The sequence below is a fragment of the Rhinatrema bivittatum genome, chromosome 3 (genome assembly GCF_901001135.1).
Source record: "Rhinatrema bivittatum chromosome 3, aRhiBiv1.1, whole genome shotgun sequence".
NCBI lineage: Eukaryota > Metazoa > Chordata > Amphibia > Gymnophiona > Rhinatrematidae > Rhinatrema > Rhinatrema bivittatum.
Window position 1 is genome coordinate 195,125,479 of NC_042617.1, and position 20,655 is coordinate 195,146,133.

The 20,655-nt window shown below is 41.5% G+C and overlaps 1 protein-coding gene across 6 annotated transcripts in view; it reads left to right on the forward strand.

Annotated features, from left to right (window-relative positions):
- SASH1 (SAM and SH3 domain containing 1) overlaps positions 1 to 20,655 on the forward strand; it is a 590,251-nt gene that overhangs the window by 540,677 nt on the left and 28,919 nt on the right. For all 6 annotated transcript variants that reach the window (XM_029594048.1, XM_029594049.1, XM_029594045.1 and 3 more), the window contains 2 exons: positions 9,583 to 9,733; positions 13,169 to 13,282. In XM_029594048.1, coding sequence (XP_029449908.1) covers positions 9,583 to 9,733; positions 13,169 to 13,282 — 265 coding nt within the window. The remainder of the gene's footprint in view (positions 1 to 9,582; positions 9,734 to 13,168; positions 13,283 to 20,655) is intronic.

The window sequence follows — 20,655 nt, forward strand, 5'->3', positions numbered from 1 at the left end:
GCTTGTAATCTGGCAGTCATAATGCTGAGTTGCCATGTTCCATCGAGACTTTGCATCATGACCCTATCGACCACTTGAAAAGTAGATAATAAATAGTATGGAGTTTCCATTATAGTATCTAGATTGCCTCTGCTGTTTATCTATTCATTTCTTTTGAACTTGAGATGAGTTTTTGGCCCATGGTTTCAGCTGGTTATTCATTGTGCATAGATTTGAACAGGGGGACTCCTATATTCAAACATGGCAAGATATGGATTCCCTTCACCTTGTTTTGTATTCATCAGCAAATGCTTCACAGTTTTAACCATCCTTTCAATCTGCCCATTTGACAGTGGGTAGTATGGACTTGATGTTTTGGGTCAAAAGACATAGGTTTCTGCAAACCTTTCAAATTTTGCTGAAGTATACTGAGGCACATTGTCTGACACAAATTATCCTTGAATTCCATGGCAAAATTCCTTTTAGCTTGTGAATTATGCTAAAAGCCAAGGTGTCTTTTAGTATTTCTAGTGCAAAATAATGATGATAATAGTCCACTAATACAACATAGGTTACATTGTCAAGCATAAAAAAAAAATCTTATGCTACCTTTTGTCATAGTAGCGATAGTACTGCATGTGGAATCATTGGTGCTTTAGGGTTTGAAGCATGATGGAACTTGAGCACTATCTCCTCAATGTCAGCATTCATTCCTGGCCAATACAACAAGTCCTGGTTCTGTTTCTGCATTTCTCAACTCCCATGTGTCCTTGATGAATTTGTTTCATTAACTCAACTCTCATGGCTATTACCAATCTTTCTCCTTTGCAGATGCGATTGTCCATAATAACTAGTTCTTCCCAAAACCTCCAAAATTCTTCCTCATGCAGTGAGCATGAGTGTTGTGACTTTGGCCAACCATTGAGTATGGCTTTATGAAGGGCTGAGGGTCTGTTTTTGTTGAATCTTTTACTTGTCTCATTTTCTTGTCTGAAATGGGTAGGTAGGACATAGTTAAATGTTACTGTGCTTCAAATGCCTCTTTAGCTAACTTATCATTAAAATCATCCATTGTACCTGAAGACTGGAGGATAGCAAATGTAACCCCAATATTTAAAAAGGGCTCCAGGGGCGATCCGGGAAACTACAGACCGGTTAGCCTGACTTCAGTGCCAGGAAAAATAGTGGAAAGTGTTCTAAACATCAAAATCACAGAACATATAGAAAAACATGGTTTAATGGAACAAAGTCAGCATGGCTTTACCCAGGGCAAGTCTTGCCTCACAAATCTGCTTCACTTTTTTGAAGGAGTTAATAAACATGTGGATAAAGGTGAACCGGTAGATATAGTATACTTGGATTTTCAGAAGGCGTTTGACAAAGTTCCTCATGAGAGGCTTCTAGGAAAAGTAAAAAGTCATGGGATAGGTGGCGATGTCCTTTCGTGGATTGCAAACTGGCTAAAAGACAGGAAACAGAGAGTAGGATTAAATGGGCAATTTTCTCAGTGGAAGGGAGTGGACAGTGGAGTGCCTCAGGGATCTGTATTGGGACCCTTACTGTTCAATATATTTATAAATGATCTGGAAAGAAATACGACGAGTGAGATAATCAAATTTGCAGATGACACAAAATTGTGCAGAGTAGTTAAATCACAAGCAGATTGTGATAAATTGCAGGAAGACCTTGTGAGACTGGAAAATTGGGCATCCAAATGGCAGATGAAATTTAATGTGGAAAAGTGCAAGGTGATGCATATAGGGAAAAATAACCCATGCTATAATTACACGATGTTGGGTTCCATATTAGGTGCTACAACCCAAGAAAGAGATCTAGGTGTCATAGTGGATAACACATTGAAATCGTCGGTTCAGTGTGCTGCAGCAGTCAAAAAAGCAAACAGAATGTTGGGAATTATTAGAAAAGGAATGATGAATAAAACGGAAAATGTCATAATGCCTCTGTATCGCTCCATGGTGAGACCGCACCTTGAATACTGTGTACAATTCTGGTCGCCGCATCTCAAAAAAGATATAATTGCGATGGAGAAGGTACAGAGAAGGGCTACCAAAATGATAAGGGGAATGGAACAACTCCCCTATGAGGAAAGACTAAAGAGATTAGGACTTTTCAGCTTGGAGAAGAGACGACTGAGGGGGGATATGATAGAGGTGTTTAAAATCATGAGAGGTCTAGAACGGGTAGATGTGAATCGGTTATTTACTCTTTCAGATAGTAGAAGGACTAGGGGACACTCCATGAAGTTAGCATGGGGCACATTTAAAACTAATCGGAGAAAGTTCTTTTTTACTCAACGCACAATTAAACTCTGGAATTTGTTGCCAGAGAATGTGGTTCGTGCAGGTAGTATAGCTGTGTTTAAAAAAGGATTGGATAAGTTCTTGGAGGAGAAGTCCATTACCTGCTATTAAGTTCACTTAGAGAATAGCCACTGCCATTAGCAATGGTTACATGGAATAGACTTAGTTTTTGGGTACTTGCCAGGTTCTTATGGCCTGGATTGGCCACTGTTGGAAACAGGATGCTGGGCTTGATGGACCCTTGGTCTGACCCAGTATGGCATTTTCTTATGTTCTTATGTTCTTAGGTGGATAAATCTTGAAAGCGCTACTTATCTGGATAAGTGAGTTGGATGGATAAGTCTCAAATAGAGCTACTTATCCAGATAAGTAAGATAAATGAATAAGTAGCTGTTTTTGAGACTTGTCTGTCTATCTTATTTATACGGATAAGTAGAACTTTTCAGATTTGTCTGGCTATCTGACTTGGCTGAATAAGTAGTGCTTTTAAGACTAAGTTGTTATTTAAACAGATAAATTGGAACTTGTCTAGATAAGTACTGCTACGTAGCTGGATAAGTTCCACATTCAAGATTTATCTGGCTAAACAGTGGTAACTGCTATACTCATATTTTTATTTCTAACTTGAAAAAAATATGTGCATGGAGATTTTATCTGTATAATTTATACAAATTTACCCCGTTAGATGGGTTTTACGTCTGTAAGTCAGGAGATTTTCTAACATGTGTATGACAATGAAATTACCAGTTTTACCAATTCATCTACCAGTTTACCCAGTCCATCAAGACCTTCCTAGCTTCTCAGCCTCAAATATCCCCTCCCCCCATTTTACCAGACCTCCCCACCCAGTCAGTATTTCACTTTTAAGATGTTTATGACCACTTGCTTCAGATATAGAGCAGATGTAAATATATGTAAATAAGCTGCCAAATCTGCAAGCGTAAATTGCTTATAAAATGGCAACTTACTTGTGATAATTTTGGCCCCACCCTTGGACTGCCCCTTTTTTACACACGCAAATTGAATCACTCTTACTTATATGTGAATTTTGAGGTTTCTAAAATAGCATTTACACATGTATATGCTGAAGTTTACACACACAAGTTTTAAAAATTCATATTTTAGAGTATCAGCAAGTGGAATAGTGCTATCTGGCTTGCATTTTATGATAATATTTCTGCAGACTGTGTCCTGGCTAGTGCCATTGCTAGATTCTTCTTCATGATCATTTCCAAAGGCTTGTGATCTAATTCCACAGACACTTGTCTGCCAGATATATATATATATATATATATATATATATATATATATATATATATATATATATATTGATGAAAACACTTGTGAACGGGAGCTCTTGGGTTGAGCTTATGATTAAGCTACTTAACAGAACTTATCATACTCCTGTATTATATTCTAAATGTTTCCTCAGTGCCAGTGATCAATGTTGGCAGGGATGTGAGCAGCAACCTACCTATATCCATATGTGGCAGTTCTGTCCTGAGGTACCTAACTTCTGGTCCCGGGTCACAAAAGAAATAGCTGATATCCTTCCCCTCTCCCTATCCATATAATGCTGAAATTGGGGTTATTGGGCAGATGGCACCATTCGCTGGTTCCTGTGAAAGGTAGAGCACTGGTCGGGCAGCTGTTGCTGGCAGCTCGATTCACTATTGCAACTTTTTGGAAAGTCACCCCAGTATAGCTTACTGGCACTCACAAATACAAGTTATTGCTGACCTGGAACTGCTACGGTACAGTCTTAAGGGTGAACATGATAAATATACCACTATTTGGGGGCCATATCTTGATTATCTGAATTCTACTTAAGCTAATTTGCAGTGCCTCTTGGGGTAACTTCTTTTTATTTCCACTTTAATTGTCCTTTAATTGTTTGTTTCCCTCTGTACTCTCTTTCACAATGTACCTCACTGCAATATGGGTAATTGCTTCTATGTACTTTTCTCTGTTGTTTGGAAACATTTAAATAAAAAGTTATAAAAAAAAAAAAGAGCATGAGCTCCCGTGCCGCGATCCGACTGACACAACCCCAGGACTGGCTGTGGTCCACGCAGCTGGTGGGTGAGTGCATCCAAGCACAGGCTAGTCTGAAGCTGAAGACTGGAGCCTTGGGACAGACTAAAAGCTCAAGCAGGGCTTAAGATTTGGAACAGAAACAGACGAACCAGGAACTAGGAGATCTCGGATGAGAACCAGCAACCCATGCTGGTCTCTGGAGTAGCCCTCTGGCCACTCTGTAAGCCCTTTCAGACTAACCGCTTAGGAACTGCTTAAGTGTAGGACCGATGAAGGCTGAGGATTCAGGACACTGATGACAAGACAAGGCTGAAATCTCTGAAGACTTGGAACAAGACAAAGGCTCTGAAGATTTGAAATAGGCTGAAGGCTGGAACAAGAACTCTGGAGATGGGACAGGTCTCAGGAACTCGGACTCTAAAACTGAGGACGAGGACTCCAAAGACTTGAATCAGTTGACAATTCATACTGAAGACTGAAGAACTTAGAAGACAAAGACATGAACACCAGACTTGGACCTCAGGTGACAAAGACAGTAACAGGAGACCTCTAGAACTCAGAAGACAAAGACAGGAACAAGAACAAGAGACCAGCAATACGGAGGACCTTGAAGGCCAGGACATGGTGGAAGACCACAGGACCTGAAGACCTTTCGAAGGCCTGAAGCAATGGGACAAGTGTCCTCTTAAAGTCCCAAAGCATTGATGTAATCAGGAGGGGCCGCAAGGCTTTTCCTTCCGAGGTCCCTTTAAAACTTGAGTAGGAGTGCGTGCGCCTAGGGAAGATTCATGGTGCTGGGGATTGCCGTCGGCAATTCAGGGCCGCATGGATGACTGACTGCATCTCTCCTGCCATGGGAGGCAGCAACAGGCGATGGCAGCACACCAGGGCCATGCTTGAACCATGCTTTCTGGGCCACTCAAGACACAGTGGCAGCACCTACCAGGTGAGCAGAGTCAGCGGCACTCCAGGCCGTGAATGCAACAGAAGCAGAGATGGGTAGGTGAGGCCGCTCGCAGGGCCCGTGAGCGGTATCGCAACAGAAATGTTTGCAGCCAAAAACAAAGGCATATATTTGTTTTTCAATTGGACATAGTTGATTTCCGTTTATGTTAGTATCTTGGACACAAAATGACTGGCTTCCCTTCTTGAACTGATACCGCTCCAAGTCTTTGGAAGCATCAACCTGAATAGTCATTTCTTTTCTTACATTATACAGTGTGAGAGTGCTAAAGTTTGAAATTAGCTTTTATATCTCGTCAAATATATCATTTTGCTGTGCTTCTCATTGAAAATATGAGTGTTTCTTTACAAGATCCACATCTTCGACCCAACTTCCTGAACCCTCTTATGAAGGACTGTTATACACAACAGAGACACAACTAAGTCTTGAAAACTATTCAGAAATGGAGATTGCCTATACTGGATGTCAGTGCTATGTTAATTGCAAATCTGATTTGCCTGTAAGCTGTTCTAATGTCTCTGTTCATTTAAATTTATTATAATCCGCCTTAAGACCAATTTTGGGAAAAGGCTGAATATCAAATGTTCAAAAATAAAAAATAAATAGGGGTGATACAGTATCAGCAAGGTATGGAATGAACTTTGCTCGTTAATTTGCCATCCTAAAATTGTTCTGATCTATTTTGTGGTGGTCTCACATTGAAATTGCTGCAGTTTTTGCTGAGTCTGGCCTGAGGCCTTCTGCTGACAGTACATGACTAAAGTATTTTACTTCCCTAGCTCTTACTGTACATTTCTTTAAGTTTAATTTGATACCCTTTTTCTCTGGATCTTTGAAGCACGACTTTTAAGTTGATATCATGTTCCTCCACTCTTGTGGCCTATACTACTATGTTATCCACATATGCTGCAATATCATGAAGATCTGCATATATTTCATCCGGTTTTCTCTGAAAAACTTCCTGACCTCAGTGAATGCCAAATGGCAGGCGAGTAAAACAGTATCTTCCTTGTGGAGTGTCAAAGGTTGTGAGCTTGGAGTTTCCTAGTCTAGTTTTATTTGCCAGTCTCCTGATCTGGCATCAAGGACACTGAAACATTTTGCTTCTGCAAGCTTGCTGGTGATGTCCTCTATGGTTAGTTCTTGTTACTTTAGAACATCTCTGGGCTTGGCCTGTTTTTCTGGGGCCTGTTAGATCTGCTTCAGAAGCTGGCACCAGGAATTGAACTCACATCTCCTGCCTGACAGCACAGAGCACTAGTGTGTACTCTCTAGAAGAAAGGAGATATGATACAATATCAGAAAGCATTTTCCATGGAATGAATATTAAAAGGATATGAGTAACATCCTATGGCATTGATGAAAGGAATGTGAGAAAATACTTTTTCACTGAGGACACCTGGAACAGACTTCTAGTGGAGGTTATAGGAGCTAGAACAGTAACAGAATTCAAGCATGCATGGGATAGACATAAAGGGACCTTAATGGCAAAGTAAAGGAGACCACAAATTAAGTAAGATAGTTGGCAGATGTGGTGGACCCATAGATGTACCTACAGGGTGGCAAGTACCACTTCCAAAAAATGCTTGCCATCCCATTTTCAGATAGGGTTGCCAACTGTTTGCGCATAGCCCACTGTCTACACTGCCAGCCCTGGTACCTCTTTTGTCCTGCCTGCAATGCATAGTTCAGATGTCATCTGATGCAGGAAGGACAGAAGAGGATTCCTTCACATGGTAGCCAGAGAAGAGGACTTTAGACTTCACTCATATCCATATAGAAGAATTGGTTGAATGAGGCTATCAAATAATTTTAATGGTTGTTTTACTGGGAGGTTGAAAATTGCACAGAAGGACCTTGGGACTTTTTCTTATTGTATCTTTTATAGCCAGTTTATTGGCAGGAGGCATTATGAGTATTTAAATGTCATTTTACCTTGCCCTCATCCACACTTGACTTGCATCCTTATTGCCACTCCAAATACTTCTGTCTAGAGATTCCTCTGGGTGGACCAAGTGGTCCTTCTATGTTTATCTGTTACTCTGCCTTATTTTCAACAGCACTTCTTCCATGCTGCAACTGCAGCATAACCTTTCAAAGTTGGCTTTCAGTCAGACACAAGCAAAAAAGTAGTGGATCAATGTCAAGGAAACAGATTTTTATTTGCTCATGTAGCAAATTGCTCAAGATTTCCCGACTCGGGCCGAGTTTCGCCCATAAACATGGGCTGCCTCAGGGGTTGTATAACACTAAAATTAATAAATAAATCACAGTAAAAAAAAAATCATATACCTCTACCCCTGGAAGAGAGGACTCTGCCCGTTAACCCCACTGAGGCTCGACTCCACCTGCTGCTGCGGGACTCAGAGATATCGGAGGAAGGCACCCGCAGTGAGTATCTGACGGAGCCCACATCTGTGGAATGAGAAGCCTCAGCCTTTTGTTCGAGCTTAGAGCTTGCGGGACTGGTTCCAGCTGGAGCTGCCCCCCCCCCCCCCAGCAGATCGGCAAGGGTATTGCTAACTACCCACCTATTTGGTTAACAGAGCTAGTAAGGCCTCAATCATTTAGTCTGGAATCGATATGGGACACTATTCATGTTTTGAATTTAAATATCTCAGCACAAGTAAATCTTATCTCTAAAACAGTTCAAGATTTAGATCAATGGTTGAAGACAGACGAGGGAGAAATTGGTGAGCATAAAGTGAAATGGGAATCTCTTAAAGTTCATGTTGAGAGTTTCACTGATACTCAACAAGCGCTAATCAAGGAAAATCAATCTCTTCAGTTTAAATTGGAGAACACTGAAAACCAAATACGCGCCAAAAAATATGCGTTGTATTAACTTTCCAAAAATTCCTCTTACATCACCCAAAGATATCTGGAGGAGGTATCTACTAGAAATATTAAAAATCCCAGAAGCTGCACTTCCAATAATTTCTAACAATTTACTATATACCTCAGTCAAAGAAGACATCACTACATAATAGCAATATGCAAGTTTTACTACCCACCGAGTCACCTAAGATGGATATTTCCTCAGTTTTGGAGCAGTCAGATGAAAATTTGGCTAGGCCTTCCAACATTGATCGTTACGTTCTTGCTTGACTCTGATAGGGAATGGATATTCCAAAAATATTTTGCACATCGATCTGAGCCGTTCCTGAACTGTAAAGTTCAAATGTTTCCTGATCTTTCGAGACAAACCCAGAGGAGAAGACGCCAGTTTTTGTTATTGAAACCTAAAGCTCTTGAGATAGGATCACTATTTGTGTTAAAATTTCCTTGTAAATGCCTGATTAAACACCAGGGTGTTTCCTATTTATTTTTCCATCCATCTCAACTAAGAGCTTTTCTTACTCATAAAGGTGGAGTTCAGTTTAGCTCCTCTCCAACTTCTGGTGTATGAGCTCCATATAGCTGTAACCTTGACCTCTAATAGTATACTGACCCATTATTGCTAATACTTCATGTTGTTATATCTTGATTTCCTCTTGGATTGTGTATATCTTGGATCACTTATTGTGGGCTTGTATACGTGGTATTAGAAATTTGTATTTTCTTTCGAATATCTGATAAATAGTATACTATCACTTGTATTTCCTTTCAAGTTTTAATACTTGATGCAACATTGTAAAATTCATAAATAATAAAAAAAAAATCATATACATACAAAATATTAAAAAATATGTAAAATGGCTTTCAGTCAGAGGCATAAGTGTTTAAATATTGTATTTGGAAAGTTTCAAGAAAATTTAAATTAAAAAAAAAGTCTTGAGGCTCGGGGCACTTAAGATATTGATAATGAAAACCAACAATCATAAGTCCTTACACATCCCCACCACCCAAAGAACAATTCTTTAAAAACACAGCTCCTCCAGTCTTTACAATGTGCACTAATCATGCAGGCAAACATAAGGCACTGGAAGAGGAAGGTGGGGATACACCATACAGGTTGATTCTTACCAAGGTGCTCTTGACAGCTATTTGCTTGGTTTGCTCCAACCACACCCTCTCCCCGCCTTTCCCTGAAATACAGGAGGGGAGGGGGCCAGTTAGGGAGCAGAGCAGCTTTTGTTTGCTCTGTTTTATCGGTTTCAGGTTCACCTCCTCTCCTCCTTTTCTCTGCACAGGAGGGTTTTATCACTGTCTACTGTCTGCATGCATGGTTAAGGAACACTGAAGTGTGCAACATTGTGTTCACACACGAGACCTTGAGGTAAAACGGAAGAGCTCTTTCTGTTCACTTTTTCACTCACTCGTCTCGTGGTTCATTTGCAGGAGCACATGCCCACCTTCCTCTTCAATGGTTATGAAGACTTGGACACTTTCAAGCTTCTGGAGGTGGAAGACCTGGATGAGCTGAACATTCAAGACCCCGAGCACCGCGCCGTCCTCCTCACTGCCGTGGAGCTGTTGCAGGAGTATGACAGTAAGTCTGGGTTTTCTTCCTAGGATGACGAAAGGGAGAAGGGATATTTTTTTCTGCTTATCATGAATAAAGGGGAAACCCACTCAAGGGACATTATGTGGCACACAAAAAATAAAGAAACAGCTTATGATTCTTGATGTGAGCTTTAAGTGAATGAGTATCCTCAGCTAGTCCAGCACAACCTAAAAATAGACAGACAGAGAAAACCCAGTGCCCAGAGGAATATCAATGTATGGTTTACTGGGCCTTCCCACTACATCTTTTGAGGTTTTCCCATGGGCATAGCACATGAAGGTCAAAATGGACATTTTTCACTCTATTTATTTATTTACAAGTTTTTGTATACCATCATTCGGTGGGTTCCATCACAATGGTTTACAACATTTGCATAAAACTTCTAATACATTTTCAATTCCTAAAATCAAACATAAAATACATAAAACATGAATCATAAATAAAACAGTAAAATATATGAACAAATATTAATAACACATACATGAAATGTAAACACAAGTAAATATCAGAGATAAAAAATAAAATGTCCAATAAAATTACTGTATAAAACTAATAAAGTAATGCAGTTTCTGAACAAAGAGAGGTTTGTCTCTTGCTGCCTAATGGTTACTTTGATGGAGACACTAAAACGCATCTACTGCAAACCATCTCTAGCCTTGTACATCATTTGGCATTAGCATAACGCATATAAAACCAGTATGTTAAAGCAGTAGTACCTGCAGGAGACATTACCACAAAGAGTTGTCTAAAGCAGTTTTCTCAAACCGATCCTGGAGTACCTTCTAACAGGCCTGGTTTTCAGGACATCAGCAATGAATATGCCTGAGATAGCTCTGCATACAGTGAAGGCAGCACATGCAAATCTACCTTCTGCATGTCAGGGGGGATCTACTGAACACCAGACTGGCTGGGAGATGCTCCAGGACTGAAAGTCCAGGCCAGTCCTGGGGCTCTGGAAAGCAGCACTGATGTGTAGGAGGCCTGACCAGTGAAGCACACAGGGCCTGGAAGTACTTCTCTGGAGGTGAATTGATCGAGCCTGAGGACTCGGAGGGAAAATGGCTGCCACTACTGCATTGAACCAGTTATAGAGCTGCATATTTCCTTCCAGCTCTGGCCTGGTGCAAGGATGTTAGATTCCCTGGGAGAAACATATAGCCTGTTGCCCCATACCCCCTCCAGCTACACCCTTCCCACACACAATTAAAAATTATGCATTTATAATAGATTTTATATGGAAAAGAACATTCAGGCCGATTCAGTAAACTGCGTGGGAGAGCCAGCGCTCCGAGGTGAGCACCTGCTCTCCCAAAGCACGCCCAGGCCACTCTCCTGGGTACGCGATTCAGTATGCAAATGAGGACCCGCACTAATGAGGCGCTAGGGACACTAACGCGTCCCTAGTGCCTCCTTACTGGTGTAAACAGCGGCTGTCAAACCCGCGACAGCCACCGGTTCGGAACACGGACGCCGGCAAAATTGAGCGTCCATTTTCCAACACGCGGGCCGCGGGCAGATTTTTTTATTTTTATTTTTGGAGCCTCCAACTTAATATCACTATGATATTAAGTCGGAAGGTGTACAGAAAAGCAGTTTTTTCTGCTTTTCTGTACACTTTCCCAGTGCTGGCCGAAATTAACTCCTGCCTTCGGCCTGAGCGCACCGTACTGAATCGGCCTGATTGAAAGTATAGTCTTAGAGGTAAAAATATCACTTTTAAGATGTATATTGTATTTACATGCACTCTATGGTGGCAACCAGAAAACCCTGTGAAAAAATCAAAAAGACTCTTAAGAACTGATATGTGTGTTGGGTGTGGGTTTGGCCCTCAGAAAGCTGTGAATAAATTGAATTACAATTTCAATATAATAAATCTCCCATGTAAAAACTGCCAGCACTCAAACAACAAGCCTACCTATGAAAAGGCAACACTGCGATTAATACACCAGGCTAAAATCACAATATACCTCCAATTAGAAAAACAAAACAAGAGAGGCTGCTATACATCCCTACATAGAACCTACATGCTAGCAGAATTCTTCATCTTAGTCACACATGCAGGACACAGACAGACTCTCACCAAATACAGAATAAAAAGACCATGAAGTATAAATAAAAAAGTGCAAACAAAAACTGAACTGGAAATCACAAATCAGGCTATGTAGTTAGTGCAACAGAAACATTAACATTCCTCATAAATATCAAACCATAAAATCAAGAAATATAAATCAAAAGTTGTAAAACCATACTAATAAAAAGAATAAATATTTCAAAACAGCTGATGAATAGAATAACATCCAATAATTTAAAACTCATAAAATTTTTACAAATACCAATAAAATATTTCAAATCAGCAGACACATCAACCAGATGCCCTGAGATTGTCGTGGATTAGGAAGGGAAGAGGAGAGGGATTGCTGCACACAAATGTTCTCCTCTCGTAAATATACATACATGCTCATATGTATACACACACACATATGCTCACATACACTCTCGACACACATGCATGCTCTCATGCACACATACGCACACACCCGCATGCTCTCTCATACACACGCACGATCACAAACACACGCACACACTGTCTTTCACATATGCACACAGATGCTATCTCTCACTTCCCTCTGGAAGGACAAGGCCAGCAGCAGCCACCTCCTCCAGCCCCTGTGACTAATGGGACACTTCCTCTTTATTCAGGCTGTGGGGGCTGACACTGCTCTGCCTCCTGCTCCTAACAGACTCCAGCTCTTGCTGCTCACCCTACTCCTGTGGGTCCCTGCAACTGCTGACCGTGGACTGGGGCCGATACTGTGCAGTGGTTTGGGGGCCATCTGCTCCTCATCTTATTTCTGATAGCCACTAGACCGATGCTGCTTATTCCAGCTTCTGCTTCTGGCAGAAGCTGGAATAAGCAGCATCGGCTCCTACTTACCGCCTGTGCGGCCCGGATGAAGAAGTGGCCTTTGGACAGCAACACTATGCCAAGCCCTTCTTCCCAGAGGAATACGGTTACATGAAATTACAAAATTGGCATTTTACATGGTTTTGTTGTTGTTATGGCAGAAGTACATAAAATCCAACTTTTGTACATGATCAGCTGTATGCTATATGGCGAGAGCACCCTCACCCGCACCCCCAGTAATTTAAAATTATTTATTTCAAATGGAAATCAAATTATGGCAAATGTTTGCCCTCATTGTATGCAGCCAACAGTTAGAGGAGGATGAAAGAACTCTGCCTCCATTATTTAGCCATGTCCGATCCAGAACGTGGGTGCATTTATGACGCTGATCTTGAAACGAAGATAGCAGTGGGCTGTTGACAGAATTATTTTTCGCCCTAAATTACAATGAATTTTTTTAATTTTTTTTTTACTAATTTCTTCTCCTTTGCCTTCCACCTCTTGTCTTTGTCCAGGTAACAGTGACCACTCGGGGTCCCAGGAGAAACTTCTCCTCGATGGCCAGGGTCTGAGCGGATGCTCGCCACGTGACTCGGGCTGCTATGAAAGCAGCGAAAACCTGGAGAATGGTAATGACGGCGCAGAAAGCCTCTGACGTGCACGCGCTGTGCTTTCTGTGGACGGCTTGCATCCTTCCCGCCCCCGTGCTTCAGCTAAAAAAAAATGGAGTCTCTTCACGCTTGGCTGTCTCGTTTCCATTCGCCTGCATGCTTCTTCCTTCTCATCCTCTGGCTGAGCCATCGCTTCAAGCATTGTTGTGTTTGCTTCCCATAATTTTACAGCTAGACAAAATCCTGAATTCATACGGTATTTTTAGGAAATGTTAAAGGGGTTTTTAACATATTTTTTTTTTACACCATCTACCAAACTAGAGAATTTATTTTAATCTTTTTTAAATAGTAGAAAACCTGTTGGCGAACACAGCGTGTCCTATTTGGAAGCGTGTCTGGTGGCGTGTTCTCATTGTTTGATTTTCAGAAAGGATCCTAAACTGTGTGGGTTCTCCGCCCATGTGTGGTGGTGGCATCCTCAGCTCGCCAGCCACAGGCAATGTTCTTTACTCTTAAATGCGATTGGACCGTCAAGTACGTTCACAGTCTGTGAAACTTAAGAAACGCAGTGTCTGGGCAAAATGTGCGTCTCAAATACCCAGTGGCAGCCTGTTCCAGACCCAGCCCCCATACTTTGAGAAACCGGAGAATGGTTTTTTCTGTTTAAAGCCTCTCTCTTTTTCTACCTTGAGATGCTCCCTATTCATTAACAGCAAAGGAAGTAGAGGGAAGCTTTAGAAGTAGACAATTTTTAACTTTATTTTTTTTTGGGTTATCCATATCCACTGCTTTTGTTCCCACCAGTGGATCGATTTGTTTTCTGCCGGTGAGGACCATTTATGTCGTAGTAGCAGTAGTAGCCAGAATCAGCCCCCAGTGCATTATGGCATGATGTGCAATAAATTAAAAAAAAAAAAAAAGGTTACCCTAAATCGGCTCGGGCTGGTTCTGCCCCCACAAGAAGTGTCTCGCACACACATAGCCATAATGCCAGCGGCAACATGAGGCAGCGAGGAGAGGTGGGGAATAAAGAAGAGGGCGACTGTAAAGAAGCCACGGGAGCATTTACATCTGAAAACTACCTTTCCTCAATATGGCTAAAAGTCTGCACGTCTTTCCATTACATGGACATTTCGAGGAGGTGCTCCCCAGGGGCTGGTAAATAACGTGTGGATAACTCTATGCACTTATTTTCCAGGAAAGAAGTACCTGTACAGAAAGCAGGGGCAGACATCCGTGGGTACTTTTGTACCCACCACAAGTTTCAAATTGCACGGGTAAAACATACCCAAGGACTTTGTCCCAAGGCAGACAGTCTGAATGTTGCCCTTTTTTCTAATGAAACACTTTCTAGAAGGTGGTCAGTATTTTACATTTGCTTTAAATCGCTCCTTCTGTGCCTCCCTTCTTTCCTCTAAACAGCATTCATTTTTTAAAGGCTTGGAAAAATTAAACAAGATAATGTTTACCTTCAGTTCCCATGGAGCAGAAAGTCTCTGTTTTCCTGGCTTCTCAAAGTAGTGAACAGTGAACATTCTCAAACACGGCACAGCTAAACAGGTGGATGCCGCATCCCATCCCTCCTCCTCCTCCTCCACCACCCCCCTCTCTCCCCATCGTACTCAACTGACTGCTCTGGTCCCACCCATGCGCAGCTAATGTTACCGCTCACCGATCCAAGAAGGAGTAGCAGGTGCTTTCACACAGGCTCACAAAGCCAAGCAAATCTGTTCACTGTTTGGTTTTCTTCCAGTGTATTCTGGACATCTAAAAAAAAAAAAAGAAAAAACACAAGTCCTGCATCGTATTGTATTGGGTTTGCACCATCCTGTAGTGCTTCTCAAGCCAGTCCTGGAGTACCCCCCTAGCCAGGATATCCACAATAAATATGCATTAGATAGATTTGCATGCACTGCCTCCACTGGAGGGCTCCAAGACTGGCTTGATAAGCACCGAACAGTTGCTTTTTTTCAATTTTTCGCATGTACCCAGTAACTGCATTAGTTCAACCTGAAACCTGGCAACAGAAGGAAGACCAACCTGACACGCTTGTTAACAAATGTCATCTGCCAAGGAGCATTCTGGGCTTAGATATGCCCTCAATTGACGTTGATGTGGGCATCTGAACATTACTCCACTAGAACACTTCAGGATTTTGTTTTGTTTGTTTTGGTTTTTTTTTGGGGGGGGGGGGTGACAATTTTGTTAGCAGTACTGAAGGGGCTTCTCTTGTGTGAGTAGCCACATTATATACTGCATGTCAGCATGATCCGCCCTCCTGCACATTTCAAAGACCTTCTGCTTGGACTGCACTGACCGAAAAGCAGCCAAAGCATTGGGGGAAGGTGGGAAGAGCCAGAATGCCACCTTGTGTCCATCCTCCCAGTCCTGCCCGTGACGCAAAAACCAAAGCTCCAGTGTGTCGATGGACACCTTTCAAAGAGCTCTGGGTTGTAGAACAGAGTGCAAACTGTGTACATGGTTCTTGTTTAATAAAAGAGGTGTGGGACTGTCACGTGACCAGGAGAGGTGGTTTGTAGACGGTGTGGCAGTATTGCATCTTCTGCCCAGCAGAAAGAGAGAGAGCTTTTTTTTTGTATTATTATTTTCTTACTGGAAAGCAGTATGTGTAAATAGAGGCTATGTACATATACACGTTGCATTTGTAGTAAGGGATGGTACTGTTTGACTTAAATTACTGAGCAGCTTTACAGTTTAACAATGTGTAATAAAAGTGATTCTTGCCAACGTGGTGTGATTGTCCGCTTGTTTTTCCGCGTCACCCTTTCTAACCAGTTTGTTTTGGTGTGGAGTATGGCTAATGCTTTCGCTGCTTGCCTGGCTAACGTTTTTGTATCCTTTCGGCTAATCCTTTTCTAATTGTTGCACTCGGTGCACAGCTTATGTGCAAAAAAAAAAAAGAGAGAGATCTGTCCAGAGACAGGCGCTGCTATCCACAAAGGCACTCCTCAGCAAACTCTGTTCGCTTTTTAAGTTAAGAGGCCCCATGGGCGTTGTTAATATGGGAGCAGCTGATGTTTGTTGATAATTGTGGGACCACAGTAAAAAGATGCAAATTGGAGCAATGGGATTAGCCATGCAAATAAATATCAGCCACTGCACTGTAAAGATTGAAGGCCCAGTTTTACACCATAGCCCAGCAAAGGCTAAAAATAAATTTACATAAACAAAAGGCTATGAGGAAACCACAAATCTTTTTCTCAGATATGTCACTTTCCCATTATATTAATAACCCCCTTTGGTGAGTGAGAGGCTACTTTGTACTAGATCATGTAGCTAAAAGATTCAGGTCTAGAGGCACCCCCCTTCCACCCAAATTTTAAATAATTGTACTCAATTATCTTCTTACTAGTAATCTCGAACTTGTCATTCAAATCAGCTACGATTCCTGAGGATTCATTTTTCAAAAAGTGAGCCTGATGTCAGTACCAGGCAAAACGGTAGAAGATATTCTGAAAAACAAAATTATTGGCCATCTGGATAGACCCAGAGTAATGGGGCAGAGTTAACATGGATTTAGCAAAGGGAAGTCATATCTTACAAATCTGTTGCATTTTTTTTGAAGGGGTTAAAAAACGTGTTGACAAGGGTGAGTCAGTTGATATAGTCCATCTGGATTTTCAGAAAGTGTTCGACAAAATCCCTGGTGAGAGACTCATTAGGAAATTAAAAATTCATGCGATTGGAGGCAGTGTCCTATTGTGGATTGGTAACTGGCTAAAGAATAGGGAATAGATTAAGAGGGAATAGTCTTGGCTCTCAGTGGAGAACGATAAATAGTGGAGTGCCCCAGGGATCTGAACTGGGACCGGTGCTTTTTAAAATATTTATAAATGATCTAGAAAAGGGATAAAAGCCAATAATGAGAAATTGCAAGAGCCCCTTTCAAGACTGGGGGATTGGGTGTTCGGATGGCGGATGAAATTTAATGTGGACAAGTGCAAAGTGATGTATATAGGAAAGAATAATCCAAACTATAGGTACCCAATACGTGTCACCACCCAGGAGCTGCTTTGAGTTACTGTGGACAATAATTTGAAATCCTCAGTTCAGCGTGCAGGGGCGATCAAAAAAAGAAAACAAAATGTTAGATGTTGGAAAGGAATGGAAAATAAAACAGAGACTCTCATAATGCCTCTTTACAGATTCATGGTGCCATTGCACCTTGAGTACTGTGTATAGTTCCTGACACCCCATCTAAAAATTATATGCTGGCATTAGAAAATGTACAGAGACGGGCGATCAAAACAGGGCTGGAACAGCTCCCCTATGATGATGAAAGGCTAAATGTTAGGGCTCTACAAACTGGAGAAGAGATGGCTGAGGGGAGATATGATAACGGTCTGTAAAATCTTGCATGAGATGGAGCAGATGAACAGGGGATGGTTATTTACCCTTCCCAATAATACTAGGACTAGGGGATACTGCATGAACCTAAATGGTAGCGCTTTTAATACAAATCAGAGAAAATATTTTTTTCATTCAGCGCACAATTAAACTATGGAATTTGTTGCTAGAGGATGTGATGAAAGCAGTTAGCGTAGCTGGGTTTAAAAGGGTTTACACAAGTTCCTGGAGAAAAAAATCCATAAACCACTATTAACCAGGCATGTAAACTTGGGAAAGCTGCTGCTTATTCCAAATATGCGCAAGTAGGAATGAATCTATTTTTGGGATTCTACCGGGTACTTGTGACCTGGGTTTGGCCACTGTCAGAGGCCTTTGGTCTGACCCAGTGTGGCATTCCTTATATTCTGCCCCACCCTCCTGAGAATGAACCTGCAAAAAAAAAAGAAGAAACCTATTTGGATACTATTTCTATCTTCCTGGCTTTCTTTCACACACCCTCTCCCACTACACAACTTCCCCTTGGTTCGCTTGCAGTGTCTGTCTCTGTGCCCCTCTCCAGCTGTCCTCCTTCTCAGTTCTCTCATATCCTCTATACTTATCCCTCAATTTTCTTACAACCCTCTATGCCCTCATACCCCATCCACTCCCCCAGCAATGGTCCTTTTGCCCACTGTTCCCCTTGTGCCCTAGCCCTAGTCCTTTCATACATGTCAGAGGCACTTGGAAAGGAAATAGGTGCCAGACAGCCCAAGGTTTGCATTGCAGACTGAGAGACGGCATTCACCCTGCTTGCCTTCCCTCCCAGCATTCACACCTTTCTCACCATTGATTCTTTAAAGTGTTCTACTCCTCTCCCTCTCCCAGATTCCCTACCTGTCTTGTGCTGGGTGATGGCTCCCTTGCCCTCTCTCTCTCTCCTGGCAGGGCAGACTCCCCAATCTCAGGAGCCAGAGATCTGCAGCCACTGTGTCTGCTGGAACCCTCTTCCTCTCCTGTCCCTGAGGCAACGGGCTCACCTGTCCAGGAGAGGAAGAGCAATCCTTCCGTCCTCCTCTGTGCTGGCTGGCTGGCTCTTTTGCATTTCCTTTGGTTTGGAGGCACTTCCACTTCAGCTCCACATGCACCTCAGGGGAAGGGGGAAGAGGCAAGACTGTATGAGAGCCTTCCTTTCACCTCTGACTGGAGATGCTGTAGTCCTGCTGAGCACTGGCTGTGGGTGTTTTCTTTCAAGAGCACCAAAGCTGGGGCATTTTCAAACAGCATCATAGCATGGGCCCCATGTTCCAGTGCCAGCAAACCAAGCTTTTGTCCCCTAAACCAGCATGATACGACATCATGTATGTATGTATGTATGTATGTATTTATTTATTTATTTATTTATTTAAAAGAATTTGTTGGCCGTGCAAATATACAAGCATAATAAGTTTAGGCATCTGTCATTATGTCTGTTAACACAATGTAGAGTACCTATGAATGTTTTTTAGAACCATTATAAAAAAAACAAACAAACATTTGGCTTACGGTATCATAAAAATGTGAAAACTATTCAAGATCACATTTGCACCAGGTTTGTTTTGTGTTTGACAGAATGGTTAGACTTTCCCAGACCCACTAGAAAATGTTGTGAGATTGGTTTCCAATGGATTTGGGGGCAAATTAGAAAAAAAAAAAAAATGCAAGATATTTTGATTCAGATTTTCAAAAAATCCAAAGCAGATATAATCCCAAGAAGATTTTTTTTTTTTTTTTTAATTTTGCCTTGAAATGGTTCATCAAACTAATTTGACAAAAGTGTACGTTTTGTTTTTTTTTTTTTACAGGCTCATCAAATTGTTCCATGAAATTGAACATCTCATTTATCCAAGTGTTGCACCCCTTTGTAAATATTTACATTTATTTAAAGAAAGTCTTTATTACATTATACCAGTGCCTAAAATCGACATTGTTATAGAGTATCTATCTCTAACAGAAATCATATTTTATTAAGGTTTATTGATATTGGTCAAGCTAGACACTTCCACTAAACTTTCATTGATTTAAATAATGTGGGAACCATGTATGTAGGCTGGCAGTGCTAAGCAGGCCTTGGTTGTCTACGGGCGGGTTGAAATCTTTCATAATTATGGAACAGAGCTCTGGGATTCCCCCCTCCCCCCACTAAAAAGTAATTTTAAAAGGTGTGTATGCAGGTAAAATGTGTTTTACCTGCATAAATAGCTTCTTGTATGCCCACTCGATCCCGAGGGTATAAATACATGTATACACCCTGTGCACTGCTGAAACAGGAGGGTAAGTTGTCTACAAACGCCATTTGGGCAACAATACGGATAGACACCAGAATAGTCCAAAAATAACCTTTTATTTGAGTGGAGACATATATTCATACAGATGCCCGACTCTGGCCGTGTTTCGCCCCTCTTGGGGCTGCCTCAGGGGCTAAAGCAATAAATATGACATATAAATATACATTAACTAAATATGTAAAAATATCATTAAAATAACATAAAAGGGTACCAAAAATAAAAATAAAACACCAGTTACTATTATCACTATTATCACTGTGCACGCCTGGTTTATACCTACATATACCAGGTGCTTTCAGGGGGCAGGGAGGTTTGGGCAGACTTATCATTTATGTGCATCCTTTTCAATTTTATTTAAAAAAAAAAATGCATTTAAATTTCTACGAGAAAACAACCAGCACACATTAGTAGGCGTAAATGTGCCTGAGTAGTTTTCCCGGGATAATTTTCGAAGTGAAAGTGCGCAAATACTTGACAATTAGTAAAAAGGCTGTGGGCAGAAAGGTACCTGAAACTTTACACCCTTATGCCAGTGACCTCTAAATGTACAATGTTCCACAGCCTGCGTGACAACAGACTGGCAGAGCTAGACGATAATCTGGCTTTCAAGAACCTGCATGCAGTCACAGTTTCCCAAGCCCTGCTTGCTATGCCTGAATGCTGTTGGATTAGCATGAATTAGCTGAACTGTTAGACCTGGGAAGCGGCAGCATTATA